Genomic DNA, 17,499 nt, shown 5'->3' with positions numbered 1-17,499 from the left:
CTTTCTGTACATCGCACAGTGCACATTGCACAGGGACCAGCCCAGTCATTGATGACGCTTCATTTCAGGGAAGGGGCAGATACTGCGGCAGTGACGGCAGCCTCTGCAGCTGATGACACTCCATTTGAGTATTGAGAATGCACTGGGATACTCAAACAAAGCGTCACCAAAGAGAAAGTGATTTTAAAAAAATGGAAAAGCAGTTAGTGTGGTTAGGAAAGGATAGGGATTTTTTAATTCAAGTACATTACAAAATTTCTTAGATTATGGCACTAAATAGATAGGGATTGAGGAGGAAAATTACTTTGGACTTCGGACCACCCCTTTAAAGGAGATTGTGGGCTAAAGTTTTTTTTAAACATAATAGAAGATGGTAAAACTATAATCAGTTTTCTGGTCATATGAGCATCCAGATGCATACATCCTTTCTTCCCTATTCTGCGCTACCTTCATTCCTATTAAAGAACGCGAGCTACAAATCCAGACCACTTTTTTTTCATAGTGATAGGAACACCCACATTCACCATGGGCAATATTAATGTAAATTGTTCCTATTTATACTTTAATTCATTATTAGGGAAACAGTTGTCACACAAAAATAGGAAAAATAATGTATAGAGACCTTTATGGGAAAAAGTTTGAATTGTTAATTTTACTGTATCTCCATTGATAGCTCTAATAGTATGTATTTATTGTGGAACCAATTACTATTTAATAACCCACCAACGGACATCCCAGTTCAGAGAACTCATATGTTACTCATTCTACTCACCTGTTATCAATGACTGACGACACATCTCTAGTTCGGCGTCTATTTCCATCATTTACGGGTGTAACACTGGAAGAATAAAGAAAATAACAACAATAGAGTCTTTTGATTTCTGATTCTGAATTTTGCATCAATCTTTAAAAGGATACCGTCATTTTAATTTTTAATGTCATTTTTATTTCATAAATCAATAATACATGTGAAAACAAGCAAGTTTGTACAGTCATGGCCAAAAGTTTTGAGAATGAGACAAATATTAATTTTTCCAAAGTCTACTGCTTCATTTTTTCTAATGGCAATTTGCATATACTCCTGAATGTCAGAGTGATCAGCTTAACAGCAATTACTGTACTTACAAAGTCAATATTTGCCCAGAAAATGAACTTTAACCCCCAAAACACGTTTCAACATCATTGCAGTCCTGCCTTAAAAGGAGCAGCTAACATCGTTTTAGTGATTGATCCATTAACACAGGTGTGGGTGTTGATGAGGACAGGGCTGGCGATCAATCAGTCATGATTAAGTAAGAATGACATCACTGGACACTTTAAAAGGAGGCTGGTGCTTGGTATCATTGTTTCTCTTCAGTTAACCATGGTTATCTCTAAAGAAACACGTGCAGCCATCATTGCACTGCACAAAAATGGCCTAACAGGGAAGAGTATCGCAGCTACAAAGATTGCACCTCAGTCAACAATCTATCGCATCATCAAGAACTTCAAGGAGAGAGCTTCCATTGTTGTCAAAAAGGCTCCAGGGCGCCCAAGAAAGACCAGCAAACGCCAGGACCGTATCTTAAAACTGTTTCAGCTGCGGGATCGGACTACCAGCAGTGCCGAGCTTGCTCAGGAATGGCAGCAGGCGGGTGTGGGTACTTCTGCACGCACTGTGAGGCGGAGACTCTTTGAGCAAGGCTTGGTTTCAAGGAGGGCAGTAAAGAAGCCACTTCTCTCCAGAAAAAACATCAGGGACCGACTGATATTCTGCAAAAAGTACAAGGAGTGGACTGCTGAGGACTGGGGCAAAGTCATTTTCTCTGATGAATCCCCTTTTAGATTGTTTAGGACATCTGGAAAACAGCTTATTCGGAGAAGAAGAGGTGAGCGCTCCCACCAGTCTTGTCTCATGCCAACTGTAAAGCATCCTGAAACCATTCATGTGTGGGGTTGCTTCTCAGCCAAGGGAATCAGCTCACTCACACTCTTGCTTAAAAACACAGCCATGAATAAAGAATGGTACCAGAATGTCCTCCAAGAGCAACTTCTCCCAACTGTCCAAGAGCAGTTTGGCACCCAACAATGCCTTTTCCAGCATGATGGAGCACCTTGCCATAAAGCAAAGGTGATAACTAAATGGCTCATGGAACAAAACATAGAGATTTTGGGTCCATGGCCTGGAAACTCCCCAGATCTTAATCCCATTGAGAACTTGTGGTCAATCATCAAGAGACGGGTGGACAAACAAAAACCAACAAATTCTGGCTAAATGCAAGCATTGATTATGCAAGAATGGACTGCTATCAGTCAGGATTTGGTCCAGAAGTTGATTGAGAGCATGCCAGGGAGAATTGCAGAGGTCTTGAAGAAGAAGGGTCAACACTGCAAATATTGACTTGCTGCATTAACTCATTCTAACTGTCAATATAACCTATTCGTACTCATAATATGATTGCAATTATATTTCTGTATGTGATATAAACATCAGACAAACACCAGAGGGCAGCAGATCATGTGAAAATATAATTTTGGTGTCATTCTCAAAACTTCTGGCCATGACTGTAGTATATCTTACCATAGAAATCTGCATCTTTCTCATCCAGGACTGATCACTATTCCTGGGTAAAACCTAAGGGTACCGTTACACTATACGATTTACCAACGATCACGACCAGCGATACGACCTGGCCGTGATCGTTGGTAAGTCGCTGTGTGGTCGCTGGAGAGCTGTCACACAGACAGCTCTCCAGCGACCAACGATGCCGGAGTCCCCAGGTAACCAGGGTAAACATCGGGTTACTAAGTGCAGGGCCGCGCTTAGTAACCCGATGTTTACCCTGGTTACCAGCGTAAAAAAAAAAAAACAGTACATACTTACATTCCGGTGTCTGTCCCTTGCCGTCTGCTTCCCGCACTGACTGACTGCCGGCCGTAAAGTGAAAGCACAGCACAGCGCGCTGTGCTATGCTTTCACTTTACGGCCGGCAGTCAGTCAGTGCGGGAAGCAGACGGCAAGGGACTTGACGGACACCGGAATGTAAGTATGTACTGTTTGTTTGTTTTTTTTACATTTACGATGGTAACCAGGATAAACATCGTGTTACTAAGCGCGGCCCTGCGCTTAGTAACCCGATGTTTACCCTGGTTACAAGCGAACGCATCGCTGGATCGGTGTCACACACACCGATCCAGCGATGACAGCGGGAGATCCAGCGACGAAAGAAAGTTCCAAACGATCTGCTACGACGTACGATTCTCAGCAGGGTCCCTGATCGCTGCTGCGTGTCAGACACAGCGATATCGTATGGATATCGCTGGAACGTCACGAATCGTGCTGTCGTAGCGATCAAAATGGCACTGTGTGACGGTACCCTAAGTTCAGTGTAGACAGATTGTTAATTACTCAGATAAGAGATGACAGTTGCTACTGATAATTTTCCATGAAGGCCAGAGGGGGGAGGTGTGAAGAACTGTGTCTGTGATCAGGAATACAAAAATGTTTGCCCATAGGTAGATCTGTGATAAAAGAAAAATAATAGATCTACCTGTGGCCAAACATTTTTGCATTCCTGATCACAGCATCATGGACATGAAATTATTGGTATTAAAAGGTAGTTTCAAATCTCAGAGAGACAGAAAAATTTGGGAGCACAAACTTATCACAACCTTTGATACAATCAGAGCAGAAATGAACGTGTCGCATGTGTTTATGTAGTTTTATATCTACTAAGACTATTTGGGGGCACCATAACCATGGATCACACCTCAATCACATTTCAATAAAACTTTCACACTCCTTATCGATGAGCTGTTCAGTATTTAAGGCCAGCACTGTTTCTCTGTTGATAGTTCTTCTTCAAGTCACTTGTCTATATCATTATTCCCTGTTGTGTATGAATATGTGAATCAGATTTTATGTTATTCTATGCCTGAGTAGTCTCGAAAGCTTGCAATTTGCTAACATCTTTTCAGTTAGCAATTAAAAGGTATCAACCACTGAAGACTCTCAAACCCAGGAATTGAGAATTTTGAGAATGAACAGTACTGGAGGAGAAAGAAGCAGATTTATTTGATAAGATATATTACAAAGTCATTTATTTTCATGTATGCTATTAATGTATTAAATAAAAATTAAAACAACAGTCACTGTTTAACCTTTTAAACCCATCTTCCGTTTTGCGTTTTTGTTTTTTGCTCCCCTTATTCCTAGAGCCATAACTTTTTAACGTTTCAGTCAAAATGGCCATGTGGGGGCTTGTTTTTTGCAGAACAAGTTGTACTTTTGAAAGGCACCATTGGTTTTAACATATGGTGTACTGGAAAACAGGAAAAAGTTTCCAAGTGCGGTGAAAGTGCGAAAAAGTGCAATTCCACAGTCTTTTTTTTTACCATGTTCACTAAGTGCTAAAACGGACCTGCAATTACAAATCTCCTGTTCATTACGAGTTCATAGACACCAAATATGTCTGGGTTCTTTTTTATTTAAGTGGTGAAAAAAAACAAAACTTTGATAAAAAAAAAAATGGCGTCTTTTCTGAGACCTGTAGCATCTCCATTCTTTGTGATTTGGGGCTGATGTTTTTATTGATGCTATTATGGTGTAGATAGGTTCTTTTGATCGCCCATTATAGCATTTTATTGCAATGTAGTGGCGAACAAAAAAAAGTAATTCTGGTGTTTTTACTTTTTTTCTCATTATGCTGTTTAGTGACCAGTTTAATTCTTTTTTCATATTGATAGATCAAGCAATTTTGAACGTGGGGATACCAAATATGTGTATATTTGATTTTTTTATTGTTGTATTTTGAATGGGGCAAAAGGGGGGTAATTTGAACTTTTATATATTTTTTTTAATATGTTTAAAAACATTTATTTTTTACTTTTTGCATTCTTCAATAAGACACAGCACTCTGAGAACAGCCAGCTTCTTTAGAAATTACCTTTTGTGGCTTACTATCCTTGTGGATATCTGTCTTCTGGACATCTGTCAAGTCATCAGTCTTCCCCATGATTGTGGAGCCTACTGAAATTGACCTAGGGGCCATCTGTCCAAAAGCATAGGAAGCCTTTGCAGGTGTTTTTTGTTAATTATTCTAATTTACTGAGATAATTACTTTTGTGTTTTCATTGGCTGTAAGCCATAGTCATCAACATAAATAAACACTTGAAATAGATCCCTCTGTTTGTAATAACTCTATATATTATATAAGTTTCACTTTTTGTTTTGAAGAATTTAAATAAATTAACTTTTTGATGATATTCTAATTTTGTGAGAAGCACCTGTAGTTTCAGCTTACTCCAAAGATTCTCTATTGGGTTTTGGACTGGAAACCTACTAGGCCACTCCAGGACCTTGAAATGCTTCTTACAGAGCCATTCCTTAGTTTCCATGGCTGTTTGTGTCACGGGGTTACCGTGACAGTGGGGCACCAGAAGATGGCAGCTTCTGATTGCTCCCACTCCGGTGCTAAGACGAATCACTTTTCCTTAATTTTCATGGTGTTTATTCTTTCTGGCTGAACAGGGGTTAATCAGCCATGTTGAAAATCTCTGTGCAGCTCAGCTCAGTTAGCCACTCCTTTCCTCTTTACAATCTGGCTCTGATACAAATCCTTGTCAGAGTTATCCTTTGCTGCATGGCTTAAGGAGGGAGAGGTGTTCATTTGAGAAGGATTTTTAGAGGAAGTTATCTGTGACTATTGCTTGGTTTGTAAGTGTAGTGTAGTGTAGTTTATTCCCCTACCTTCACTCCCTGTGCAGTCCTCTGTTATATGTGAGTGAATATTTTGTATGCCTGGAAATTTCTGTTACCCCTTGTTTGTGTTGCCTTGTTTGTTGGGTTGGTGTACTATGGTGCACAGTAGCGCCCCTCTTCCCTGGGTGAAGGAAATGAACAGACGGAGGGCTAACTCAGGAGATAAGGCACCATTCGAAGTATCTCAGGGAGTAGGGCAAGCTTGGGCGCCCCCCAGTGTTACAGAGAAGGAAGGAGCCTCTGGTCCTGGGTAACCCGACAGATTTGTCGTGACAGTGTGTTTCGGGTCATTGTCATGCTGGAAGGCCCAGCCACGACCCATCTTCAATGCTCTTACTGAGGGAAAGAGGTTGTTAGCCAAATTCTCACGATACATGACCCCATTTATTCTCGATTCAATACGGTGCAGTCGTCATGTGCAAAAAAGCACCCCCAAAATATGATGTATTCCACACCATGCTTCATAGTTGGGACAGAGTTTTTAGGGTTGTACTCATTCATCTTCTTCCTACAAGCACAGCGAGTGGAGTTGATACCATAGTAACATAGTAACATAGTTAGTAAGGCCGAAAAAAGACATTTGTCCATCCAGTTCAGCCTATACCAAAAAGTTCTATTTTGGTTTCATCTGACTACGTGACTGCTATGGGTCATCATGGTCATTGGTGAACTTCAAATAGGCATGGATATGTGCTGGGGTGAGCAGGGGGACTTTGCGGGTTCTGCAGGATTTTAATCCATGACCGCGTAGTGTGTTCCTAATGGTAATGTTTGAGTCTGTGGTCCCAGATTCCTTCAGGTCGTTGACCAGGTCCTCCCATGTAGTTCTGGGTTGATTCCTGGCCTTCTCAGAATCATTTTTAGCCCATGATGCTATGGGGAAGAGGTTGGAGTGTGATTGTGAGTGGACACGTCTCTTTTATACAGGTCACAAGTTCAAACAGGTGCAAATAAAACTGGTAATGAGTGCAGAGTAGGAGGGCTTGTTATAGAAAATTTAACAGGTCTGTGACAGCCAGAATCCTTACTGGTTGGTAGATGATCAATAAAATGCAGTTTAAAGGGACTCTGTCACCTGAATTTGGCGGGCTATGTAAATGCCCTGTGTCCAGTTCGATGGGCGGTGTTTCCCCTTCTTTCATTCACCCCTTCCTTTCCCTCTGTCCGCAATATTTTCTTGAATTTGAGTAGATTTCCTCTGTAGTTCACGTGTGCGCAATTCAATCTTGACTCGCGCATGCACAGCATGCTTTGCCCAACTGCGGGCAAAGCCGAAAAGCATTACAGCACATGCGTCGGCGCACTATGTCCCGGAAGTATTTCCCTGTGTTCCGGGACATAGTGATGCGGCGCATGCGCAGTAATGCTTTTCGGCTTTGCCCGCAGTTGGGCAAAGCATACTGCACGTGCACAAGGCAAGATTGCATTGCGCACGCGTGAACTACGGAGGAAACCTACTCAAATTCAAGAAAATATTGCGGGCAGCGGGAAAGGAAGGGGTGAATGAAAGAAGAGGGAACACCGCCCATCGGACCGGTCACAGGGCATTTACATAGCCCACCAAATTCAGGTGACAGAGTCTCTTTAATTAATTAAAAATTATACAATATGATTTTCTGGTTTTTACTTTTAGATTCTGTCTCTCACAGTTGAAGTGTACCTACAATAAAAATTACAGACCTCTCTATTCTTTGCAGGTGGGAAAATATGCAAAATTGGCAGTGTATTTCCCCATATATGTATGTAGATTATTTACTGATCTTAAGGTAAATGGCATTTTGCACATATTTATTTATATATTCAGTATTGTTCTCCAATATTCTCCAGGGAAGCACGGTGGCTCAGTGGATAGCATTGCAGCGCTGGGGTCCTGGGTTCAAATCCCACCAAGGAAAACATCTGCAAGGAGTTTGTATGTTCTCCCTGGTTTTGTGTAGGCTTCCCCCCACATTCCAAAAACATACTGTTAGGTAATGTAGATTGTGAGCCCCATCGAGGACAGCGATGATAATGTGTGCAAACTGTAAAGTGCTGTGGAATATGTTAGCGCTATATAAAGATTATTAATATTTTCACAAATTCAGTGATTTCCAATTACCGGCATTTGGTTTCTTATATTTGTTTTTGGCCTATTTATTATTTGTGATAGGACAAGGCAGATTTGTTGATTTTAATGAGATCTTATCAGACCTTAGCCAAGGGCTGTTGCTACATTTAACTAAAGGTACCTTCACACATAACGATATTGTTAACGATATCGTTGCTATTTGTGACGTAGCAACGATATCGTTAATGAAATCGTTATGTGTGACAGCGACCAACGATCAGGCCCCTGCTGGGAGATCGTTGGTCGCTGAAGAAAGTCCAGAACTTTATTTCGTCGCTGGATCTCCCGTGGACATCGCTGGATCGGCGTGTGTGACACCGATCCAGCGATGTCTTCACTGGTAACCAGGGTAAACATCGGGTAACTAAGCGCAGGGCCGCGCTTAGTAACCCGATGTTTACCCTGGTTACCATGCTAAAAGTAAAAAAAAAACAAACACTACATACTTACCTACAGCCGTCTGTCCTCCAGCGCTGCGCTCTGCACTCCTCCTGTACTGGCTGTGAGCCGGAAAGCAGAGCGGTGACGTCACCGCTCTGCTTTCCGGCTCCCAGACAGTACAGGAGGAGAGCAGAGAAGCAGAGCGCAGCGCTGGAGGACAGACAGCGGTAGGTAAGTATCTAGTGTTTGTTTTTTTTTACTTTTAGCATGGTAACCAGGGTAAACATCGGGTTACTAAGCGCGGCCCTGCGCTTAGTTACCCGATGTTTACCCTGGTTACCGGCATCGTTGGTCGCTGGAGAGCGGTCTGTGTGACAGCTCTCCAGCGACCAAACAGCGACGCTGCAGCGATCCGGATCGTTGTCGGTATCGCTGCAGCGTCGCTTAATGTGAAGGGGCCTTAAGAGTACTTGTTAAAGGGATTTTCCAGTTTCAGAGAACCTCTCTCTGGCAAGATTGATTTAATAAAGCAAACAGTGCTTTTATGACCCTACTCAGGACTGCCACTGAGTCTTCTCTGGCATCTGATATGTGGCTATAGCTGCTTAGAGCGGCTGAGTTCACTGATTGCCAGCAGTGCTGTCCTCATGACGTCAATAATAACAATAATAGACACAGGGAACAATGGCGGAGACTTAGTGCTGGACCCCGGAAGGGCGAGTAAAGCTAGATTTGTTTTTGTTATTTTAAACAAACTGCACCTAGGAAACGTTTTTTCCAATATCGCAAATCCTATTTAAGTGCTTTTAATTTTATAAGTAATCCATAATTTCACAATGCTTAACAAAAAGTTACATAATTCCCAAAAATTATTGATATTATTGCAAAGTAGGAAAAGTATGCTGTAAATGCAAATTAACCGTTATGTACAGAGTTTATCCCTATTTTTCAAATGGTAACCCTTTATTGAAGAGCATCATAACACTTACCTGATATTTACAACAAAAACCTTGTAGTCCCAGTTCTGAAAAGTGTGATTCAGCTGAAAAATAATTCAAAGGTTAATCTTCACATTTACTTTTAATATGATCTTTATTTGTATAACCAGATCTGACATTAGCACTGTAATTGGAGCCTCAGGTTGCTCTGCAAATTCTAACTGGATATATTCTGCTTCAAGCATATCACTTGAAAATGTAAATAGTTTTTCTGTTATATTTTTGGGGTTCTTGATTTGTTTAGCATTAATGTAATATCCTAACCACCTAATCTTGATATATTCTCTGTTGACTCAAGTGTACTGCGTAGATTTCCTTCTAAGAATGACTAAGTCAACCAAAACTACAGGCTATCAGAAGTTTTAGCTAATGCTCTGCTCCTTTATACACAATACTCAGCATCCGATCCTCCGATGGTACCATGTACTGAAAAGTACTACAATACTGCAACCTGCATGTCACTTCAGGGACAGATCAGAACACTCCAGAAAGCTGATTGCTCATTACCCCTCTTCCTTAGGTTGGTCAACCAGGGAGAGCAATGATGCTGCTGCATAATAGCCAGAAAATGATTTTTTTACAATGTTAGGGTTTTTTTACACAGTGGCTCTACCCCTCCCCAAAAAAGCTTAGCTCAGGTAACGAGCTGTGCTGTGATTGGTGGGCTGCACCGCTGCATGAGGAGATAGGTATAAGATAGATCCTTGCTGCTGCTTGATACCCACTCACATTGTTAGTAAATGTTCACTGAGGCAGACTCAGTTATCATCCCTAACTGACTATTCAGAGATAATATGAGTTGTGTTGACTGACCGAGAGCCTTTTTTTCTCCATCATTTATGTAATTCCTAACTGAATGATGCCCCATGACCCTCAGACATAATGACAATCGTAGGGGTTAGGTAGATAGCCCTCAATCGGTCAAAGCCATTTGAGTTATAAAATAGAAAACCATTTGAGGTATAAAAGATAACATATGGGGCTATAAATGATTTAAAGATGTACTCCCATCAAGATTTTTATCCTCTTATTGTATTGCAGTCATCATAATATATAACACTGTGTTCTTACAATTGCTCATTTTGCCTTTCTATCAGCAAATTCTTCTCTTTTCTTTGCTATGTAGAAACAGGTAGTCTCTAGCTCCTGCATTTATCATCCCCTTCTTCAACTTCTGACCTAGCTGCTCCACTCCTCGCCCTACCAGGGTCTTTTGTAGTGACTTATGACTCATGCAGGGAAAATTGACCTCTTGTTTCTACATAGAGCTTATAGAGGATTTAGCTAGTAAGTTTATAATTGTGTGATGTCAGAGATCTTATTGAAAAGAATTATTAGCTGGGTAGAAGGATAAAATGAGCAATTGTAAGTACACAGCGTTACAGAATATGATGATTGCAATATATTAAGAGGATACATTTTTCTTTAACCCCTTAAGCCCCAAGGGTGGTTTGCACGTTAATGACCGGGTCAATTTTTACAATTCTGACCACTGTCCCTTTATGAGGTTATAACTCTGGAATGCTTCATGTCTACTTTACATCAGCACAATTTTGGAACCAATTTTTTTTTGTTAGGACGTTATAAAGGTTAAAACTTGACCAGCAATTTCTCATTTTTCAACACCATTTCTTTTTAGGGACCACATCTCATTTGAAGTCATTTTGAGGGGTCTATATGATAGAAAATAACCAAGTGTGACTCCATTCTAAAAACAGCACCCCTCAATGTGCTCAAAACCACATTCAAGAAGTTTATTAACCCTTCAGGTGTTTCACAGGAATTTTTGGAATGTTTAAATAATAATGAACATTTAACTTTTTTTCACATAAAATTTACTTCAGCTCCAATTTGTTTTATTTTACCAAGGGTAACAGGAGAAAATTGACTGCAAAATTTGTTGTACAATTTGTCCTGAGTGCGCCGATACCCCATATGTGGGGATAAACTACTGTTTGGGTGCATGGAAGAGCTCGGAAGGGAAGAAGCGCTATTTGACTTTTCAATGCAAAATTGACTGGAATTGAGATGGGTTGCCATGTTCCGTTTGGAGAGCCACTGATGTGCCAAAACATTGAAACCCCCCAAAAGTGACACAATTTGGGAAAGTAGACACCCTAAGGAACTTATATACATGTGTTGCGAGAGCTTTGAACCCCAAAGTGTTTCACTACAGTTTATAACACAGAGCCATGAAAATAAAAATTATTTTTTTTTCCCACAAAAAATATTTTTTAGCCCCCAGTTTTGTATTTTACCAAGGGTAACAGGAGAAATTGGACCCCAAAAGTTGCTCTCCAATTTGTCCTGAGTACGCTGATACCCCATATGTAGGGGAATCACCGTTTGGGTGCATGGCAGAGCTAGGAAGGGAAGGAGCGCCATTTGGAATGCAGACTTAGATGGAATGGTCTGCAGGCGTCACATTACATTTGCAGAGCCCCTAATGTATCTAAACAGTAGAAGCCCCCCACAAGTGACCCCATATTGGAAACTAAAACCCCCAAGGAACTTATCTAGATGTGTTGTGAGAACTTTGAACCCCCAAGTGTTTCACTACAGTTTATAGCGCAGAGCCATGAGCAGGCGCTGGTAAGCCACCTCCCTGCAGGACCCGGATGTATACCCATGGCTATTTTGGATCCGGGGCCTGCAGGGAGGACACGCTCGGTACAAGTTGAGCACATCACCTTGTACCGAGGGTCTCAGGGAAGCATGCAGGGAGCCCCCTCCCTGCGCAATGCTTCCCTGTACAGCCGGAATGCTGTCATCATGTTTAATCGCAGTGTTCTGGGGGTTAATGTGCCAGGGGCGGTCCGTGACTGCTCCTGGCACATAGTGCCAAATGTTAGCTGCGATAGTCAGCTGACACCCGGACGCGATCGGCCGCGCTCTCCCCGTGAGCGTGGCCAATCGCATATGACGAACTATCCCATCACTGGGAATAAAGTCCCAGGTCACCTCAACGGGATAGTACATCACATGGGATTAAGGGGTTAACGGAGTACTTCTTTAAGGTCTTCTTCCCAATCTCAGCCACTGTCAATAAGTGTAAGTGTATGTTCACATGTAGATTTGCTGATAGTTATTTAACAGCATACCTGCAGCAAAATCCTCATGGGTTACATTTTGTTCTGGACCTGCTGCAGATAAGATGTGTGAACAAACCAGGACACTTCTGGTGAAGTAGGGCTTTCGGTAAGTATTATCTTTTAGAATAAGTATTGGAGGTTACAGTAAGGATTGACTCTGCAGCTATTGCCTCATTGTAAGCATGGTGGCCCCCCAAATGATCTTCTCTTGTAGGGTCAAGGTACTCCAATCTGACACTGATAATGTGTATTGAAATATACATAGACTTTAATATATTATGTGTTAGGTGTCGAGTTCCCGCCGCTGCACAGGGGGAATCTCGAACCATGTCCTCTGCGGTCTCCCATTCTTCCTTGGATGTTGGTCCAAGCATCTTGCTCAGGCTGATGCTGTGTATCTGGTTACTGCTGCCATCCCATGTCCAGCTATTGTAACCAGCATTTGTCTGCTGCAAGCAGACGCTCCTAGGACTAAATCCTGCTTTTTGTCTAGTGAGCATGCCCGTGAGATGACCACTCATTGGTTGTCGGAGGTCACATGCCCAGGTCCTCAAACAGCTCTGATTGGTCCACTGGCAAGGTCCCAGAAGGCTGCGACTATAAAAGGTTTGCATGCCTGCTCGGCCATGCGCTAGTATAATCAGAAATCGTGGTGTGTGTGGATGCGTGTATGTTACAGGTAGAAGCTCCTAATTATCCCCTTCCCTAGCATTGTTGTCTGAGTTCTGGATGATTTGAGCTAATACAGCGCCAGTTAGTGCTTACCAGCACAGTGCACGATAAACGCCATCGATCGTTAGTGGGTTAAATAATAACCTTTGTAGTATTTGTTATTAGAGAAATCTGCTTTTTTCTCTTTCTGGATTGATCATTCATTCTCAATTCATGGTTAAAATCTGAATACAATGAAGACAGACTTTCCCATTACTGACATTGGTCCTTTTAAAATTCTATGGAGATAGGAGGGGAGGAGCTAGAAGCATAAACAGACATTCCGCTGAAGGTACACCAGAAACGACGGTTACAGTTCTCCATAGAACTTTATTAGCACAAACTGCCATCTTCTATCTCAGTAATGGGAAAATCGGTCTTAATTGTACAGATCTCTCTAATAAGATTCATTGCAAACATCTTATTTTCACGTGTCACTTATTGTCACTATCAATTTATGGAAAAAAATTAAAACAGCTACTCTCTTTAAGTGTAAATTATTTAAAGTCATACATAATCAAATACAAATTATATTAGAAAGGCTTGTTCATAAATTCTAGTAAGGGACACGTATACTTACCCATTGTGACACCAAGTTTTGGACTTTTAACTCGTTAGCATCAATGACCACAGTAATAGAAATCCTATAAAATGTCCCACCTGTTCAAAAACATGATAGTCAAGTTAAGACCTTCCATACATTTAGCAGGCACTGTGCTGTCTTTATATTAGTAAATATAGCTGATCATAAAATTATGATTGGTTAATCTACTGCTATTTCATTTGCAGACTTAGGATTTCTAATACAGCAATGTTAGTAAGAAAAAATGACATCGACATCAACACCAAAACACCTTGCTTTATTGGACTGATTTACTTTTGGAAAAACTAATTCTTAGTATTCTGTTGAAAAATTTACACAAGTCAAAAAAGATAGTATTTGTTGGTCTCAAAACATGTTTTTAATTCAATCTTGCCTTGCGCAGGCGTGTACTACGGAGGACAGAGAATGAACTTCAATCCAATATTTCGGCCAGCATGCAGCCAGCGGGTAAGGAAAGGGTCAATCAAACACCCGAAAACTCCGCCCATATGACCAAAACCAGTCCCACCAAATTCAGGTGACAGGTTCCCTTTAAAAAGTTGGCGCACAATTCAAATCAAAAAAGTTTCTAGACTTTCTAGCAACAAAGTCTCACATTATCCTCAAAATCTTGCAAAACTGAAGGAAGAGGGGGTGATGAAATGGGGGTGGGGCAATGGTGTGAGATTCACCAAATGTTTCATTTTTTTCATGAATCTGTCTAAAACATTTTAGAAACAAAGTTGTTCAGGAAAAATAAAAAGACTTAAAAAAGAAAAACAACTTAAAAAACATCTGAAAACATATAGAGAATAAGGTACAAGTACTAAAGCCACTTAAATACACGTAAATTTATCCAGAAAAGTGGAGAAGCAGAAATGTTGATTCAGGACCATGTGGTAAAATACAGGTCCTTCTCAAAAAATTAGCATATAGTGTTAAATTTCATTATTTACCATAATGTAATGATTACAATTAAACTTTCATATATTATAGATTCATTATCCACCAACTGAAATTTGTCAGGTCTTTTATTGTTTTAATACTGATGATTTTGGCATACAACTCCTGATAACCCAAAAAACCTGTCTCAATAAATTAGCATATCAAGAAAAGGTTCTCTAAACGACCTATTACCCTAATCTTCTGAATCAACTAATTAACTCTAAACACATGCAAAAGATACCTGAGGCTTTTATAAACTCCCTGCCTGGTTCATTACTCAAAACCCCCATCATGGGTAAGACTAGCGACCTGACAGATGTCAAGAAGGCCATCATTGACACCCTCAAGCAAGAGGGTAAGACCCAGAAAGAAATTTCTCAACAAATAGGCTGTTCCCAGAGTGCTGTATCAAGGCACCTCAATGGTAAGTCTGTTGGAAGGAAACAATGTGGCAGAAAACGCTGTACAACGAGAAGAGGAGACCGGACCCTGAGGAAGATTGTGGAGAAGGACCGATTCCAGACCTTGGGGAACCTGAGGAAGCAGTGGACTGAGTCTGGTGTGGAAACATCCAGAGCCACCGTGCACAGGCGTGTGCAGGAAATGGGCTACAGGTGCCGCATTCCCCAGGTAAAGCCACTTTTGAGCTACAGAGAAGCAGCACTGGACTGTTGCTAAGTGGTCCCAAGTACTTTTTTCTGATGAAAGCAAATTTTGCATGTCATTCGGAAATCAAGGTGCCAGAGTCTGGAGGAAGACTGGGGAGAAGGAAATGCCAAAATGCCTGAAGTCCAGTGTCAAGTACCCACAGTCAGTGATGGTGTGGGGTGCCATGTCAGCTGCTGGTGTTGGTCCACTGAGTTTCATCAAGGGCAGGGTCAATGCAGCTAGCTATCAGGAGATTTTGGAGCACTTCATGCTTCCATCGGCTGAAATGCTTTATGGAGATGAAGATTTCATTTTTCAGCACGACCTGGCACCTGCTCACAGTGCCAAAACCACTGGTAAATGGTTTACTGACCATGGTATTACTGTGCTCAATTGGCCTGCCAACTCTCCTGACCTGAACCCCATAGAGAATCTGTGGGATATTGTGAAGAGAAAGTTGAGAGACGCAAGACCCAACACTCTGGATGAGCTTAAGGCCGCTATTGAAGCATCCTGGGCCTCCATAACATCTCAGCAGTGTCACAGGCTGATTGCCTCCATGCCACGCCGCATTGAAGCAGTCATTTCTGCCAAAGGATTCCCGACCAAGTATTGAGTGCATAACTGAACATTATTATTTGTTGGTTTTTTTGTTTGTTATTAAAAAACACTTTTATTTGATTGGATGGGTGAAATATGCTAATTTATTGAGACAGGTTTTTTGGGTTATCAGGAGTTGTATGCCAAAATCATCAGTATTAAAACAATAAAAGACCTGACAAATTTCAGTTGGTGGATAATGAATCTATAATATATGAAAGTTTAATTGTAATCATTACATTATGGTAAATAATGAAATTTAACACTATATGCTAATTTTTTGAGAAGGACCTGTACACTGGATCTGAATAATAAACTCTGTGCTTCTAGGTTGTTTTTTACACTAGATGACATCAAATTACATCAAGTATTAGTACACAGTAATACAACTAGACTTAAAGAGAGTCTATCACTTACTGAAAAAAATGGGTTAAATACCTTGCAAAAATCCATGAGCTTTTACGACTCTGATGCTTTTTTTCATTTTATACTGTGTCGCTCTATTGCAGAGATATTCCTGGTTGCTTCTTCTGGAGCGCACTATGTGAAATTTCTGCCAGCAGTTAAACTGGCATTTTATCAAAGTTTTCTGTTGGGACATGCACTTCCAGTCTTGCTAGATGCTGCCAATCACAGCTCAGCAGCACCTGCGACTGCCAGACTGCTAGTGTTGTGATTGATAGAGATTGAGAGGGAGGAGTGAAAGTGTATACCCTCAGAGAAGACTACGGAGAAACACCTAGTTGGACTGCAAGCATAGATTTCACATGCTGTGCTCCGAAAGCATCAAATGTGAGTATCTGTGCCACGGAGTGATGAAACGCAAAATGGAAAAGAGAGACAGAATTGGGGGAGCTCGGGGATTTTTACAAGATTTTTAGCTCAAATTTTTTGGAGCAATTGACAGATCCTCTTTAAAGGAGACTGCAAAGAATGTGTCAACATGTTCTGGTTTAAAAAAAATAAAATAAAATAATTACTAATTTCATATCTTTTAGCAAAATGGTACATAAAAATAGTGAAACAAATAAATAAACAGCTTTTTTTCACTTTTTTTATTTCAATTTATATATCAAGGAACTGGGCTTAAAACTGGTTTTCCTCTGTAATGTATCTCGTGAATTTGTGACATGTCAGTAACGGTTTGCAACAAATATGACACAAAATGTAAATGTGTCTTCAAATGACACTAAAGTAATTTGACTGCACTCCAGTTGATGTGAAGGGGGATCAAAGCAGTCTTACAAATGTAGCACAAATTGTACCAGTAAGTTTTAATGAAGTGTGACTCAAGTATACAACTCGAATATTGACAGGATCCCATTGATAGAGACTAAGTCTGCACAGAGAGCTTTGTAAGATTTGAGTTACTAATATATATTTCAGAAACAGCGCTACTCTTGTCCCCTGGTTTTGTTGGACTAAACAGCAACAATAAGACAGTCCATGGTCAATAGTGGTGCAGTTTTATGAAAAAAAAACCCAGACATTTTATTTGAATCTTATACAACCTATTTGAAGCTCATCTAATTTGCAGAGACAAGTGAATCAATGAGGAATGAGTTCAAGTCAACTTTCCTGAAATTTGTGGATCCACACCGATTCAAACACTTTGCAACTGTATTTACATAAAAAAAGGTTGGCGCCCACTTTGGTGAACCATTTAGAGTTGGCGAACAGTAAAAAAGACCTCT

General features: G+C 40.8%; 1 protein-coding gene across 4 annotated transcripts in view; it reads right to left on the bottom strand.

Annotated features, from left to right (window-relative positions):
* Positions 1–17,499, bottom strand: part of ADGRG6 (adhesion G protein-coupled receptor G6) — a 259,254-nt gene that overhangs the window by 71,547 nt on the left and 170,208 nt on the right. For all 4 annotated transcript variants that reach the window (XM_069769188.1, XM_069769187.1, XM_069769189.1 and 1 more), the window contains 3 exons: positions 13,610–13,689; positions 9,218–9,270; positions 773–838 (listed from right to left, as the gene is read on the bottom strand). In XM_069769188.1, coding sequence (XP_069625289.1) covers positions 773–838; positions 9,218–9,270; positions 13,610–13,689 — 199 coding nt within the window. The remainder of the gene's footprint in view (positions 1–772; positions 839–9,217; positions 9,271–13,609; positions 13,690–17,499) is intronic.

Source organism: Ranitomeya imitator, chromosome 5 (genome assembly GCF_032444005.1).
Source record: "Ranitomeya imitator isolate aRanImi1 chromosome 5, aRanImi1.pri, whole genome shotgun sequence".
NCBI classification, from domain to species: Eukaryota; Metazoa; Chordata; class Amphibia; order Anura; family Dendrobatidae; genus Ranitomeya; species Ranitomeya imitator.
Note: the sequence above shows the minus strand (reverse complement) of the source record. Positions and strands in the feature narration are given on the sequence as shown.